The sequence below is a fragment of the Corylus avellana genome, chromosome 11, assembly GCF_965113065.1.
Source record: "Corylus avellana chromosome 11, dhCorAvel1.hap1.2, whole genome shotgun sequence".
Lineage (NCBI taxonomy): Eukaryota > Viridiplantae > Streptophyta > Magnoliopsida > Fagales > Betulaceae > Corylus > Corylus avellana.
This window is the reverse complement of record NC_142500.1, coordinates 12,708,892-12,726,091: the sequence shown is the minus strand read 5'-3', so window position 1 is coordinate 12,726,091 and position 17,200 is coordinate 12,708,892. Positions and strand designations below refer to the sequence as shown.

At 42.0% G+C, this 17,200-nt stretch overlaps 1 protein-coding gene across 1 annotated transcript; it reads right to left on the bottom strand.

Annotated features, from left to right (window-relative positions):
- Nucleotides 1-10,468: 10,468 nt before the first annotated feature.
- Nucleotides 10,469-10,963, bottom strand: LOC148583106 (uncharacterized). The gene has a single exon (XM_088511559.1). It carries the CDS (start codon nucleotides 10,961-10,963, stop codon nucleotides 10,469-10,471), a length of 495 nt encoding a protein of 164 aa, XP_088367685.1.
- Between the last annotated feature and the right edge of the window lie 6,237 nt (nucleotides 10,964-17,200).

The window sequence follows — 17,200 nt, the reverse complement described above, 5'->3', positions numbered from 1 at the left end:
ACTCGCCTCGTTGTTAGTAGTCTTGAATTCCAACCTCAATGAACTACATAACTCCTCTTCGTCCGGGGTGATCAATACTACCCCAGCTCCTCCGTTCTTCTTAGTGGATGATCCATCCACATAAATCACCCACATTTCATCTTTTGGCCACTCCTCGGTTTCTGGTAAGTTTGTGAATTCTACCACGAAATCGGCAAGTGCTTGCCCTTTTATGGCGTTCTAAGGGACATACTCGATGTCAAATTTCCCGAGTTTAATAGCCCAATTAGCTAATCTACTGGACACCTCTAGCTTTCGAAGTATCTTTTTTAGGGGATATTCAGTTAAGACCCAGATGGTGTGGGCTTGAAAATACGACCGAAGCTTTCTTGATGCAATGGTTAAGGCAGAGGGCAAGCTTTTCCATCTGCACTTACCTCTCTTTCACCCCGCGTAATGCTCAGCTGATGAAGTACACTGACTTTTGTACGCCTTCTTCTTCTCGGACTAACATCGCACTAACCGCAGTAGGAGATACGGCTAGGTATAGGTATAGTATTTCTCTAAGAATGGTGCGGCCGAGTAGTGGGGGGCTAGCTAGGTACTTTTTCAGTTGCTCGAAGGCCTGGTCACATTCCTCGGACCACTCAAATGCCTTTCTTAATATCTTCAAGAAAGGTAAGCATTTATTAGTTGACCGAGAGATGAACTTGTTCAATGCGCCTATCTTGCTGGTCAATTGTTGAAGTTGATTTGTACTCCTCGGAGATTGTATTTTTGTAACAGCTTGCATTTTCTCGGGGTTGGCCTCAATACCTCGATTTGACACCATATAACCGAGGAATTTGCCTGAGGAAACTCTGAAAGCACACTTTGTGGGACTCAGCTCAATCCCATGTTGCCTCAGCATCTGAAACGTTTCTTGCAAGTCGTGTGTATGATCCAATAGCAAAACACCCTTGACGAGCATGTCATCTACATAAACCTCCATGTTGCGTCCGATTTGCACTCGGAACATTTTGTTAACCAAACTCTGATAGGTTGCTATAGCATTTTTCAAACCGAAAGGCATAACTTTATAGCAGTATAAGTCTCGGTCAGAGATAAATGCAGTCTTCTCTCGATCTTCTAGATGCATGTAGATTTGGTTGTAGCCAAAGAATGCGTCCATGAAACTGAGTAACCCGTATCCAGCTATTGAATCCACCAACGCATCTATCTGTGGCAGTAGAAAGCTACATTTTGGGCATGCTTTGTTCAGATCGGTGAAGTCTACATACATCCTCTATTTTCCATTGGACTTATTGATCAATACTACGTTGGCCAACCAATTTGGTAGTAAACTTCTTCGATGAACCAAGCCTTAAGAAGTTTTTCTACTTCCTCATCTATGGCCATGTTTCGCTCAGAGGCGAATTTTCTTCTTTTTTGTTTCAATGGCTTCATCATCGGGTTGCCGTTTAGCTGGTGAAGTATTTCATCAGGATTGATTCCTAGCATGTCATCATGAGTCCAAGCAAACACATCAACGTTATTCCGAAGAAAGTTGACGAGGCTTTCTCAGACTTGTGGTGTTAGTTGGGAGCCGATCTTTACAACTTTGTCTTCTCCCATAGATACATTTAGCAGATCCTTAGCTGGTTCGCCTTTCGGTTCGCCATCTCTCTTACTGGCCACACTGCTAATTATAAGAGGCGTAGACTCGAAACATTTTTTCATGGAAGTGTTTCTTGCTGCGACCTAGTCTCTTCTGACTTCTCCAACTTCGTCTTCTGTTGGGAACTTCATCTTCAAATGGTAGGTCGAGGTGATTTCCCTCAGCTTATTTAATGATGGCTGACCAATAATTGCGTTGTAAGCAGATGGTCGATCAACCACCAAGAAATCCATCATTATCATTGCTTGTTTGGGGGCTGTTCCCGCTGTGACAGGAAGAGAAATGAGGGCAACAGGCTGAACCTACTCCCTCGTGAATCCGACCAGTGGTGAACCAAATGGCTTGATCCTATCTCTATCTATTCCCATTTGTTTCAAAGCTGGCCAATATAGGATATCAGTCGAGCTTCAGTTGTCCACCAGAACTTGGTGAATGGCGTGATTAGCTACTGTTACGGTTACCACGAGCGCATCAATGTGGGGCATTGCCAATCCCTCTGCGTCTTCTTTCAAGAACACTAGAATCATCGGATCTTTCTTTTGGGCTTTTAACAGCCTTTCAAGAAAGAGAACCTCTTCCATGTTCACTCTTCTTGTGTGAGCTTTCCTTGCTAAGTTTGACTCACCTCCACCAGCCAACCCCCCAGATATTGTATGGATTTCACAAATCACATCTTGGTTCTAAGGGTTCTGGTGCTCAGCCAGAACCATCCTCGGTTCGTCATCGTGTATTGGCCTTGCAACATGATCATCCCGCCTTCTTTCGGAGGCCTCGTTACCATTTTGTTGTAAAGGCTCTGGAGAGATAGCAAGTATGCATGATTCTTCTTATGTTTTCGAACCGCCAAAAACTAGGCTAGAAACAATCGTCCTAGGGTTTTGAAATTGTCCACAAACTTAGGATCCAATTCCCCGAACCAATTCTTAGCAACCCCCTTCAAGGTTAAGGGGAAAGCACGACAAGCAATCTCATCAGGGGTACCATGGAGAATACGGTGAGCTTAGAAACTCTCCATATGCTCGGTGGTATCCCCACTTCCGTCATACTTTTCTATCTGCGGAACTTTGAATTTGTCGGGGAGAAGATACCTCATTACACGATCTGTAAAGGGCAGATTGGTACTTTGCATTAGATCTTCGTACGATGCTCCATCTCCTCCATCTGCAATCTGCTTTGGCATTTTTTCCATCTTCTTCTTGAGGTCCTCCATATCTGCATCTCGGCATCTTTCGTGATGAGAATGAACAGATGGACTATGTTGGGATCTCTCACTTTTGTGGGGTGATCTATCATTCTCACGATGAGAATGGCGGGATCCATTTTCGTGATGAGAAGGATGAGATCCCTACTCGTGACGAGAAGGATGAGATTCACCATGATTTTCCTCCTAGTTCTGCACTGTAGTATGGTGGCTGCCATGGACAGAACTAATATGGTCCTTATGGATCAATGGTCGTTTATCTTTATGGATTCATTCATGCCACTCTACGTGCTCTCGGGCACTTGCACGCCTCTCTTCACGTTCTTGGTCCCTCTGGCTATTACGGCCTTCATCCACCATGAGTCAAGTAGCAAGATCTTCATTTTGCTTCTTCAACGCCTCTACAAACTCATTCATGTGCTTCCTGAACTCCTCGAATTGAGCGTTTGGATTGTTCGACGTTCCAGCTACGCCTTTTGGAGGAGGGAGAGGGTGTGAACGTGTTTGCACCATCTCAGATTTTGAATGATAAAAACTGATGAAAATCGAGTTCCCATAAACAGTGCCAAACTGTTAGTGACAGTTTTCTGAGTGATGACATGGCACGTTCTAACACATTGACTGAGGGAAGAAAGATTATGCACTATCTCCGAGTAAAACGATGTCCGAAGGTCAATTCGGTTCCCAGTTGTGTCTGAGTCTACTACTGTGTCCAAGTCCATTGTTGAGAAAAGAGAGTAACTAAATCATAGCTGCCGGTGTTGTGCCAGCAGGGAATATCTTCGATGCCTAAGTTAGTGAAAGGTTTAAAGAGAAACAATAAACACAATAAGAACTCAGACATAGAATTTACGATTACCTAATAATGAACCGGAGCTTCCTTTTTATAAGCATTTGGGAATGATTACCACCCATTGGATCCGGCCTCACATCTTTATTCGTTGCTCAGTGTTGATCAAAGATATGGGTTGTTTCATGATCTTAAGGAATTCAAAATTCGAATCATGTGATCTGGTTAGGTGGCGAAGATAAGTATACCGAGTTATTTTCGGTGTAAATATTTAAATCTGGCATTATCTGGTGAAGATAATGTTGTGGCGAGTCATACGAGCTTGCTTAACGAGTTAGGAACATCCCAGACTCGTTGGCTTGAGTGTCAGTCTAAGCCATTTCTCATTTGGGCTTTGTGTAAATGGGTCTCATGCATCAAATGGGTTTGGACAACCTGTTGGGCTCCATGTGGCTGATCCATCACTCAACAATTGACATCCGGTGGTAGCATGGAAATAACGCTAGAGGTGATTATTAAAAGTAATATTGAAAGGCTTATCCTCTATTCGTTTAGTGATAAAGAGGAGCTAGACCCAAGGAAAATACAAAAAACAAAAACTGCCATAGTAATTAGTTAACTTAAATAGCCAGACACCTAATTAAGTTTGATATTGAAAAGAAGATATTGTAGTTTGAAAGATATTTTCTCACTTGAACAAAGTGAAAGGAGGGATCATAATTCTAGACTCGCTAATTATAAACAAAAAAAAGAAAAAGAAAAGAAAGAAAAGCTTTGGAAAATGACTAATAATTTATAGATAATTAAACAATAATTATATAAAAGCTACAATTAAGCATGGAAATTAACAAAATTTCTGGCCAATGGTGTTTCTTGGAAAATCTTTAGTATAACTTGTATTAATATTGTGCTGCCATTCCGTGGGATAAAGTTTGAATTTTTACTTAATTATTTTGGGTTTATTTTTTTTTTTAATTGAATTTTTGAAGAGAAATGCTAAGGATCAATAAGTTCATCATATTTGGCCCATATTCTCCTACAATAAATAAATCATTAGATTTGTAAGGTCTACTATTGACTTATGTGAGATCCACATAAGTCCACAATTTTAATGGTTGATTTATAAGATGAAATGAGAAAAATATGTAAAAAAATATTGACACCTAACATTTGAATATAACGCCATTAAACATTGGTCCAACTAAGCCATGAAATTATTTTTTCTACCACTGTGAATCTTTGTTCAGTTGTGGAAAGGAGATTTCTATTTGGCGCCTTTTTTTTTTGAAAGAGAGAGAGGGGGCAATCAAGTAAGACCTTTTGAGCTCTTGTAATTGTTACTCAAATTGTCGAATGTTGAAGCAGTTTCCAGTATGGTGAACTTGAGGGAATCCAAGTTTCCAAGCTATGCCCTTCGTTGTTCACCTTTCTATAAACGTGCAAAACAAAAGCACGCGTTAAGAGGATGCGCCGGGTGTTGGCCGATGGTTCCTCCTCCGATGCTTAAGTCAATATGTATATAAGCTTAGTATGCATCTTAGTGGTCCCTTCATACCTTCGGAGTGAGGCCTTTTATAGCTGAGCATGCGGAGGTGGTTATGATGGCCAGGCGGAGGATCTGGGATTTGGGCGTAAAGGCTAGAAGACTTAATATTTATGTCTCCCTTCTTTATGATCGGTAAGAGGCCGTTACATATGTTAACAGAATTATGAGGATGGCATGTATCGATAAGGCATCTTTAAGAGCAGGATCGTAACCATCCTGGTGATCTTGCTATGTGCGAGCCATCTATGTAGCCAAGCCTTTTTCCTGATATGATAGATGCATCTGGATGTTAAGTGCGGGAGGTTCATTGTGGCCCAATATCTAGACTTTTGGCCATTCGAGAGTGTAGGGGATGACGTCGTATCCATTGCTTTATGATGGGCACGTTTGGTAAGCCCATTTGGATGCACCGGGCTTTCTTGAGGCCACGGGCCTTTGACCCATGGGCTCGGTTGATGGGTTTATGTGTAACAGTTACCCCCTGAATTCCTTCTGCCGAGACTTCGGGAGGAGAGAATTCAAACTCTCGATCTTCTGGTGGTGTTCTTTTCTCGAGGGTAGACCGTTCAAGTGTCTTTCCCTGTTTGGTTCCCTCTAGCCATTTTTATTGGCATCTTAGTCATTTATGGAACCTAACATCCGCACGTCCCGGATATTCTGAGATCTGCTGTAATCTTACGATTTTCAAATCTTTTGTCTCTATCTACGTAAATGCGCCGTTGTTTGTCCACGTGTTCTTCTGGACGTAGTTCAAAAACTGACAAAACAGATATCAATGTGTGAACGGTGCCTTTGGTTGCATTTTTTGAAGGGAAAGCTGGCTTGAGTCTCTTTGGTTCAGGCGCGACTGCGGGCTCATGATGTCCTTGCATTAAATGCCTTGCACCTTGTCCGAGGTTTCCCATTCTATAAAGATTTCGCCGTCGACCTTCATTGCTTAAGCCTTCTAGATTTCCATCCATTTATCAGATCTTAGTGCATTTGATTTTTCCAATGATCATGTCTTCTTAGAAAGTTCCTGTACAGGTTGACGAGATCATCAATGAGCAATCATCGGAGACTTCTTTCACTCGCCGCTCAGGTTGCTCTTCAGCTAGAGTGTGTCCAGTTGGTGAAGCATCTCCTTCATCCTTGCCCCTAGACTTCCCGTGTCGGCAAAGATCCTATTTCTCGGTAGAGGACGAGAGGGTGCTCTGCCACAACTACGACATACCCTCGTCAGTTTCGCTATATTTTCCAGATGACTCTACTGGAATGGTTGCCAGTCCTAGAGAAATCTATATTCATGAACGTATGTTCATGGCAGGAGTTCGCCTATTCTTCTCTCCCATAGTGAGGGAAATGTTATCTTTCTTGGGGGTGGCCCCTGTACAACTTATGCCAAATGGCTGGCGTTATTTCATGGCCACACTTCTGCTGTGGTCCTCCGTATTTTTCGGGAAAATCCTGTCGATCCCCGAATTTTTAAATATATTTGGGCCTCATTTTTACCCTACTTCCGAAACGGTCACCTTTATGGTTAGTGGGAAGAACCAATTTATCGAGCTTGAGAAGACACTCTCCAACAACAAGCATTGGGTGGAGCAGTTTTTTTTCATATCCGGAGCCTCGGAGGCGTCGACGTCCGAGGTTCTCCCCTTGCAACATTCTATTCCCCGAGAATAAGGAGCCCCCAAGAAAGCTGTAAATGTTTTCGGTTCTTCCTCTCTTCTTCTTTATCCTGCTTTACACATCCTTACTTCCCTTTTCTTTGCAGGGAAGGAATGCCCTGCGCTGAACCCAAACCAGCAAGGCCGGGTTGACTACATCCTGGAGTATTCTCAGCTTCCTGAGAATGCAGATCAGTTGCATTTTGGTAACGTCATTACTGATTCCGCTCTTCGTGAGTGTCAGGGGTACCAAATTCTGGAGGACAAGGCTGTCTGGGATCGTCAGGGGAACCCCAAGAGACCAAATCCAACCGATGACAAGATGGTTTCGAAGTCGCCTGCTCGGCCCCCAAGCAAGAAGAGTCAAGCACACAAGAATGTCTCTTCTTTGAAAACGTCGACTATAACTGCGGTGTCTGCTTCAAGGGATTCGAATTTGGCTTCCAAGCTATCGGATCCCCATATTCAGGGCCATGTTTCATCAGCTCTGGTATCTGTGACGGACCTGCCAGTGTCCAAAAGGAAAGCTGATAGAGGCAAAGTGCCCCTGGAACAACTTTCGAAGGAAGGGCGTGCGGACAAATCGAGGGATCTCCTTGACATGTTGTCTTATGTTCGGTCTGATTCCATACCGATAACTTTCGACCCTCCTCGCAGCTCAAACAAGGCTTTAGAGCCTGTTTCTGTAGTGGAAGCTGCTCCTCTCCATATAGTACCCTTGGATGCGCGACCTCGGGAGCTGGGAGAGCCAGTGGCCACTTGTCGTGAGACCCATACTACATCTCCTTCTGAGGATATGCCTGTACACCCCGAGTTTGAACCATCCGACCAGGCTCCCGTATACCAAGGACAACCACTTAGGGGGCATTCCAGGAGGAGTTCACCGATCATTAGATCTTTGGCCTCAGATTTGGTGGGAAACCCTTTATCGGCCGTCACCAGGCTGCTTCCAGCGGACTATACCCAAGGAGAGGGTTGGTTTACCCTGAGATGTTTGTGGACAAGTTGATCCATTTTCATTATTTGGTAAGTTATTTATATTTCCTCCTTGTTTCCCTATACCTTTGCTGTTTCTGACGTGATTTCCTTTCATGTAGTGCTCCACTCTCATTGCGAGTTGGTATAAAGAGTTTCAAGAAGGCCAGCGGGAGTATGCTGATGAGAGAGCTAACCTTTGGGATTTAGTTCAGAAGCTAAGCAAGCGGCAAGTGGCCTCTGGTTCTCAGGATCCTAATTCTAAGGTGGAGAGTCATCGCCGTCTGTTGGCAGAGAAGGAGAACGAGCTCTTTGAGATCAAACTAAGGCTCAGTGAGTCAAAGTTGGCCAATGCCCATCTTCAAACGTGCCTAGATATTGCCAACCAGAATGGCCAGGAGTTGGTGGAGCATGTTACGGAGGTGGAGTCCACAGCTGCTAGGTCGGTTGCAGAAAATGTGAAAATCACGAATGAGCTTTCTGAGGTTCGGGTTTCTGAAGAAGGCTTTTAGAAACTTTTTGAGACACTTGAGGCTCAATTATCCCAATCGGAAGACGCTCACGAGAAGCTTGTAGGCGATTTGGGAGCTTCCCAGGCCAGATGTGATCAATTTCGCCAAGGGTACCGCTTTTGGAAAGCTAAGGCGGTTTGTTACCTTGCGGAGCTGTCGTTTGTTCCCTGGCTTCGGGATTTATTGTGGACCTGCGGGTTTCATTGGGGTTTTGAGAATCATCGGTACCTCACCATCCATAGAGATCAATTTGGCATCAACCCTGCCACAATGGAGTCAAACTTCTTGGAGGTCAATGTGCATGGGTTCTGCCCGGAAGCGAACTTACCCCCCGATCATTTTGGTCCCAAGATCATCATAGATGATGATGCTGATGAAGTGGGAGCAGTTCACCATACTTAAACATTTTTTCATTTGTTTGTATAAGGATTTTTGCTCTGTGTTCATTTGAACTGTTGTTGAACTTCTGATAGTTTTTGGATGCTTTGAATGCTTTTGCTCTATGCATATTTGAACTGTTTTTGAACTTCTAGTATTTTTGGATGCTTTGATATTTTCGGGCACTCTTGAATGCCCTCGTTGTTGTATTATGTGGTCAGGAGTCCTACCCCCCATCGCCGAGGATTAAAATGTATTGTAAACCTCGGTCATTAAATTCTCCGTTAGTCTTTTGGTATCTGTCGTTTCAGATTTTGGAGTTCATCATTATTACATGCACGGTCGCCGATGGTGGGACACGTGGTGCGTCGCCGTTTGGATTTCCAGGCGATTATGCGCGGGATATCTCTTCTCATTTAAAGGCGACCCTTCATTTTCCAAGGGCTTACGCACTACAAATATCCCTTTTGGTTGAAGGTATTTTCATTCAACTGAATACGCTATTTCACTTTGATTTCTTGCTGCATGGCTTCTATTTCTTCATCTGGGATTTTGGTGAAGACAGAGTCATCGGCTGCTTCTCCCTCCCATCGACTAAGCGGCCTCATTTCTGTGCTCTTTGCGATTTCGAGGCAGAAATTGCCAAACTACACTTGCTGTTGGAGGCATGGGAGCAGTGTTTGGTGGACGGCTCTAACCAATTGGCGAAGTTGACAGCTAACATCGAAGTGAAGGATTATCAAATAGCTTGGAAAGATCGGCAGCTGGAGTCACGAGACTGGCAGATTGCGGATCTCAAGGCTTATCTCGTTAGCATTCACGAGAAAAGACGAGAGAAAGCCTCCGATTTTTACTCTGCCACTCAGCTATTTCTGATGGAGGAAGAGAAGTGCCGGAGGCTTCGCAGAAAATACTGGCTCTAGAAGGCTATGGCTCTTGAGAAAAACGGTCCGTCTAATGAAGGACATCGACAATAGCCTTCGATATAAACGGCAATGGCCCTTCCGGGGCCTTAAATTTCTTGTTCATCATATTCTTGGATGATTGCTCAAATGTGATTCTTTGTACAATGTCACTTTGGGCGTAGAGTGCTAGATCGAACTCGGATGTGATGCTTTCGATGTAGTTGGATAAACAAGTAGCCGAGTGTCTATTGTCGCTTGATTTTTCATGTAATTGTTTTGGCTAGATCTTTTATGGCTTTCGTGACTTAATCTTCTTGTACTGTAAAAATCTTCAATGAAATGTTTACCTTTGATTCCTCTGCTGTGTTGGGCTCTGTCTTCCTTGATCCTCGGTTCGTTTCTTTGTTTACCTTTGATCCCTTTCTTGGCTTGGTTTATTTGTTTTGTCGTGCTTGAATGTCTGTGTTGATTGATCCTCGGTTGTCTCGGTTAGATTTTGCTAAGGGTTTTTTCCCTTGTTTCCAAGACGAGGGACTTTTTGTTATGGGTTCATGCCCTTGTCCTCGAGATGGGGGATTTATTTTGCTAAGGGTTTACTCCCTAGTTCCCGAAGTGGGAGTTTTTTTTTGCTAAAGGTTTATTCCCTAGTTCCCGAGGTGGGAGGATTTTTTTTTTGCTAAGGGTTTACTCCCTTGTTTCCGAGGTTATTGCAAGACAGGGAATTTATCACCGGGCCCGATGGTCGTTTTGACCAAGGGTTCTCCGACGCTCAAATGAGTCTTCACGAATAGATTTTTATATTTAAATAGTCAAAAATTACAAGAAATGAATATAATGGGAAAATTACTAGTGGTATCTCTTCAAATGATCGGCCTTCTAGGGTCTTGGCAGTGGATTTCCTTCCGCGTCCTGTAGGTAATAGGCTCCTTGTCGATGACTGTGAATAACCTTGTACGGTCCTTCCCATTTTGGTCTGAGCTTTCCTGCCGCTGGGTTCTGGGTGGCTATGCTAACCTTCCGGAGGACCCAATCCCCAATCTCAAACTGCCTCGACTTGACCTTTTTGTTGAAATACCAGGCTGTTCTTTGTTGATAGGCTGCCATCATTGCCTGAGCATTATCCCTCTTTTCTCTGAGCAAATCCAAGCTTAGCTTCAATCCTTCTTTGTTCATCTCAGGGTTGTAATGCTTCACTCGAAAACAAATCGAGCCGATTTCCACTGGGATGACTGTCTCGGATCCGAATGCCAAAGAAAAAGGGGTTTCTCCGGTCGGTGTTCGGATGGTCATTCTGTATGACAATAGCACTTCTGGAAGGATTTCTACCCATACTCCTTTTTTGTCTTCGAGTTTCTTCTTCAGAGTTTTCATCAAAGTTTTATTTGTTGCTTCTACCTGACCATTGGCCTGAGGGTGTCCGGGAGACGAGAAGTAGTTTTTGATATGGAGCTTGGCACACCAACTTCGAAAAGGTTCGCAATCGAATTGTTTTCTGTTGTCGATTACAAAAGCATACGGGATGCCGTATCGACAGACGATTGCTTTCTAGAGAAAATTCCTTATGTTTCCTGTGGTTATAGTGGATAATGCTTCTACTTCTGGCCACTTAGTGAAATAATCAACAGCAACCACAACGAACCGACAAACTCCCTTTCCTGTTGGAAGTGGGCCCACTAAGTCGACCCCTCATTGCATGAAGGGCCAGGGGTCCGAAACCAAGCTTAACTCTTCGGGTGGATTGGCTAGTACTTTGTCAAATCTTTAGCATTTGTCGCATTGCTTTATCATTTCATGGGAATCTCGATTCATTCCTGGCTAGTAATACCCTGCTCGGATAGCTTTATAGGCTAACATTCTTCCTCCCGAGTGGTTGCCGCACACCCCCTCGTGAATTTCTATGAGCACGTATGCGGCTTTGTATCCCAAAACTAATCTCTGAAATTCTATCTCTTTTCTTGAATGCAAAGAGGTCTATTGATAGGCTTAGGAAAGTCCTAGAAGCCTTATTAAACCTAAATAATTCGGAGGTCTGTCTCCCAGTCAAAATAGAAGTCTGAAATCGGAATAGGATTCGTCCAAATTTGTGTTCTTTTATTGTAGGGCGATTTTGGCATAGTAACCTTCCCGAATTAGGAAAATCATCTTTCATAACAAATTGTAGCGTTTTGAGTTAGCTTTCCAATACCGCTTGAATCACTTCAATCCGATATTTGAGCAGAAAGTTATGGTCCAAATACTGTGACATGTACATAATCTAAATTTGAATCTAATCCGAAATCTTATCAAATCTGATCTTTAATCCGATTTAACCTTTTTCTTGGATTTGGTTAAACTTAACCACATCATCTAGGTCTTCTCAAAGTATGTTTTCTTCCAAACTTTGCATTTTTCCCTTTAAAGCTGTAGTTTTTCTTCAACGACCTACAAAATATTAAAAACACAAAACTAACACAAAGCATTAAATAACGACACATTTAAAGGATTAACTAATCTAAATAAAGGGGTCCAAATATGCAATATTTGGCTCTTATCAGGCTTCATCCTTGGATAGGCATTTGAGCAGAGGGAGGGTGTAACCCCTCTGATACAGGACAGCGTCAACTAGTGTGTATCGTGCTGCTTGGATGGGAATCTTCCGTGCTAACTTGTTATCGGATGGCAGCTTGCCTTCCTTGAGAAACTGTAGGATGTCGTGGCCCCAATCTGGACATTGCTCTCTCTCTCTCTTCGATGCATGCCACTTGATTTATCTGGCCAATTGAGGGTTCGGCTAGCTCCTAGACTGGGTGATCAACCGATATGATTTCCGCCTGTGAGTTTTCTTCTCTGGGTACCTTCGTAAAAGTTATCTTGTCGACAGATTCCATGATCCCTGATCCGGTATTTTTATGTCCAAAAATATCAATAATAAAAATAACTACTCGCAATAGTACGAATCCCGTAGGATAAGGCTATAGAGAGGATGTCGAACCTCAAGGACTGCAAGGGTTTTATTATCAAATTCGAAATATCAAAATTAACTTAATTAAAAATAGAATTAATTTGATTTTCTTTAAAAGTAAAATGCATGAAAATAAAAGATATTTAAAATAAGAGAGAGTGTAGGGTATTGACTTCACCTCTATCCGCACAACAATGGTTAATCATAATTAATCCCAGAAATTCATTCTATGCATGTTATAAATAAACAATAAACTACCTTATTAAAGAATAAGCATAATCTATCTTCGGTTGGCATGGATCCTCCACCTAACCACTAAGATGCGGTACGACCCGTTTTCCCTAGATATAAATTATCAAATTCTTTAATAGAATACGTACAATCAATGAATAAGTGTAACCCATCTTCGGTTGGCACGGACTGTCTACCTAAATTACACTAAACTAGGGTGTAGTACAATCCGTCTTCCCTAGGCATGGCCTATTAAATCCTATTGATCATATGTCAATTAAACCCATTGTATAACCATCATCCTCATAATCACAGAAAACAAGAATGATTTGAGATCAATAAAAGTAAAATACTTTTTAAGACAAGAGAAGAATTTCACAAATATTGATTTTGGAATTTAAGAACAATTGCATTTAATAATTAAGAACAGAATCAAAAGGTAGCAATTCTCATAGTTATACAATCAACATATATAAATTGAAAATCTAGAAATTAAATACAGTCAAACCATTGTGCTTGGATAGGGTTACATCAACACTCCACGAAGGGGTTTAGCCGCTTATAATCTTCTAAGCTCCAAAGACAATTTTCTGATTTCTAACTCTAGGAAGAGGTGTGTCTTTTTTCTCAATGCTTAGATGCCTATTTATAGGGATTAGGAGAACCCTAGAAGCCCTAAGAATCCCAGAAAAATCGTAATTCAATCTTCCAGTTGGATTGGGAGACCTAGAAAAACTTTCCTTATCAATTTCGGACTCCTTTTTGCCTCTGCCGCGCGTGTGCGCTCAAGCGCACTGTAGCTACAGTACTTGCTACAGTATTTTGCTGCAGTACCCGCTATAGTAATTACTACAGTACCGCTACAGTACTTGCTACAGTAACTAGAATGCATTTCGAGCCCAAAATCAATGATTTTCTTGTATCTTTATTAAAGACCTGAAAACACAAAAACAAAACAAAATCAAACAAATAACAATGCTAAGGAATTAACATATGTAAATTAAGGGGCTTGAATGTGCAACATTCGGCGCTTATCACACCCCCAACTTACATATTGCTAGTCCCCTAGCAATACAAAACAAAAAATAAACCAAAAAATAAAAAGATAAATCCATCTTTCGTGGGATGTACGGTTGCATTTAGCGTATGCAACAAGCCTTTTAAACCCTTAGGAGTTCCCTAGAGGACGAGTGAAGTCTCGTGAGGGTTTTCTAAGAATGATACCCACAAACATTGTCTACGTTATGTCATTCAAAATGGTAAAGTATCACAAAAATAATGGTTCTCATTCATTAGCAAGCTTAAAATTATAAACTTAATCTTCAAAATTCCAAGGAATTTACAAGTCAAATCACTTACAAATGGCAGATTGAGATACACAAATTTCAATTAGTGCAAAGTGAACTAACACATAATTATGAAGCTTCAAAATAATTCCAATATGAATGAATCAACATCTCAGAATTCATTGGACTTCATATCAAATGAAACAACCAAAGCATACATTTTTCTCTCTTTTTTTTTTTTTTTTTTTTTTTTCTTTTTGTAGGCTTTGCAATGCTTAGCTCCCTTAAGCTTTCTAGTTGACCCATGTATCAAGTGTTAGGCCAATGTCTGCCAAACCAAATGGCTTTAGGGCACTAGGTGTAAAGACACCCCTAAGGACTTACTAACTTGAGTCAAAAAGGCTACGAAGCTAAGCTAGCCATTTTATTAATCAACCCAAAAATTTCAGTTTTTGACGTGAACACTCACTGCTTAATGAGGCAAGAGGTCCGGTTACTCAACGAAAAATTCAAACTTGATTTTTTATTTTTTATTTTTTTTCTTTTTATTTTTTTTTTATTTTTGTTGTTTTATAGCATGCCAAAGTTATTCATCTAATGTGTAACCCAACAGAATTCAAGATATTGAAAACAAACATAATTGGTCTCAAAATTCATACCTCACAGACATGTGCTAGTGTGCTTAAGATAGATTTAAGTTGAAACAAGAAGCATCTCATGTTGCCGAAAGTAAGTAACATGACTTAAAATCCCTAAGTCATATGATCATGTGTTCATAACGTTAAGCCTATCAATGAAATTTAAACCAGAATTAAAGCTAAACTAGATGCTTAAGAATGACATAATAACAAAAATGGACCATGTTTTATTTTTCCATACCCCCAAACTTGAATCATACATGGTCCCCAATGTATGTATAGAACTAAAGAATAAGATCAAGAGTATAGGAATACCTGAATGAGCAGATGGGGGCATATCATACCCCCAAACTTGTATGCAAAAACAAATGTCCCTAAAAAAAAAGTGATACTCCAACCAAATACCAATCAAGTGCATACATTGTTGTAAACATATAATCAAACAAAGAAGCAACAATGGATAAAATAAACCTGGATGGAGATCAAGTACCCTGGTGGAGTGAGGAGTCAAGCGCATAGGGCCTGTGCTTGATCCTATGAGGTATTTCTCAATGTAAGCCCGAGTCCCAAAGGATCTTACCTCGATTCTTCAGAAGTCCAATCAAGCTCTTCCATCCCTTCTTCTTTATGATCATGTAGCACTCCACAAGGAAGAGGATTCCTCTTAACATCCCGAAACTGCTTCTCCCAGCTAATAGGTCTTGATGCTCCCCATGACGATGTTCAAGGTGTTTGTCCCGAACTTGTTTCATGATCAACCTCTTGTCCTTGTGGGAGTTCTCAAAAACTGGGGTAGCTAGGGAATTTGCCAAAAAAATTTCCACCCCGATGAAATCCACTTCAGCAACCTCTGGATGAAATATGTCCCCTGTGAGGTTGTCATCAGGTGGTGGAGTACTTGAAGTGAGAGGCATAGGCTCCGGTGGGTTTCTCCAAGATGGGGCTCCAGATAGAGGATCAGGAGGTGGGTCTTCAACAGTTTCTCCAATGTCATCCAAGAAGAAACATGCATTCTGATCAGGCGCATTCTGGAAGGCATTGAAAATGTTCAATCTGATCTTCATATTCCCAAAAGAGATCTTCATTACTCCGGTTCGGCAATTGATGCATACATTGGCTGTGGCGAGGAAAGGACACCCAAGGATGACAGGAATCTGCTTCTCCGGATTTAAGACCGGTTCTGTGTCCAGAACTATAAAGTCAACTGGATAGTAGAACTTGTCCACCTTGATAATGACATCTTCCATAATCCCACGAGGTAGTACTTGTCGGTTTCAATTCCCTTAAGCTCAGTTTCTGATATACAGAGTATGGAAGCAGATTAACACTAGCTCCTAGGTCAAGGAGAGCTCTCTCAATCTCAATGTTTCCGATGACGCACGAAATTGTAGGCGCTCCAGGATCTTTGAACTTTGGAGGAGTGTTATGCTGAATCAGAGAGCTTACTTGCTCGGTGAGAATGACCTTCTTAGGAATGTGCTTCCGATTCTTCCTCTTTTGAATGCACAAGTCCTTGAGAAAGTTTGAATAGGCTGGAATTTGCTTGATGACATCAAGGAGTGGGATGTTGATTTGAACCTGCTTGAAGGTTTCCATCATGTCTTGTATCTTCTCTCCTTGTTTCCCAAAGTGGGAGGGTGCCTTAAGCCGCTCTGGGAATGGGACCTTAGGCTCATATGGTACCTCAGGAGTGGGGTCAGATGATGAAGATGCCTCGATGCTTACTTGTTTACCCTTGTCCTGATGCAGATTCTGTGGGGCCTCAATTTGCTCATCCTTATTTTCTTCCACATGATTGTCAACCAATCTTCCACTTCGCAATGTGGTGATGGCTTGAACTTGCTCTAGATAAGATGTGCTTCCTTCTACCATGTATAGTCCCCTAGGGTTGGCCACTGGCTGACTTGGAAGCTTTCCTTCATCCCTCCTGTTGAGGGCATTGGCAAGTTGTCCGACTTGAGCTTCTAGCTTGGCAATGGACTGGGAATGTGAGTTCACTATCTCTTGTTGAGATTTTACCGTCTGATTTATCTCCACCTGGTCGGTCAGCTCACTTATCATTTTCAGCATCCAATCCTTAAAATTAGAATTTGAATGAGGTGGTACGGCCTGGTATTGCTGCTATGGAGGCCAGTAAGTGGAATGAGGTTGGTAGTGCTACTTGTTGGATTGAGCTCAATTGTGTGGCCCTGGGGCTGAGTTGCCCGAATTTGGATTCTACCATGAGAAATTAGAATGATTTCTCCACCCCGAGTTGTAGGTATTGGAAAACAGATCATTACCCGGTCTGGAGAAAGCTGGATTAACCTGCTCATTAGCAACATCAGTATAATTTCCAGCCAAAGGTCAGTTATTTACATGATGCATAGGACTAGAACAAAATGAGCAAGATTCATGTGATGTGTGCATGTGGGCAGTATTAGGAGCAAAACCAACAGTCATCAAAACTTGATCTAGCTTCTTGGTGATAGCTTCAACCACTTAGGTGGCCATGTTTGGCGAATGGTCTACT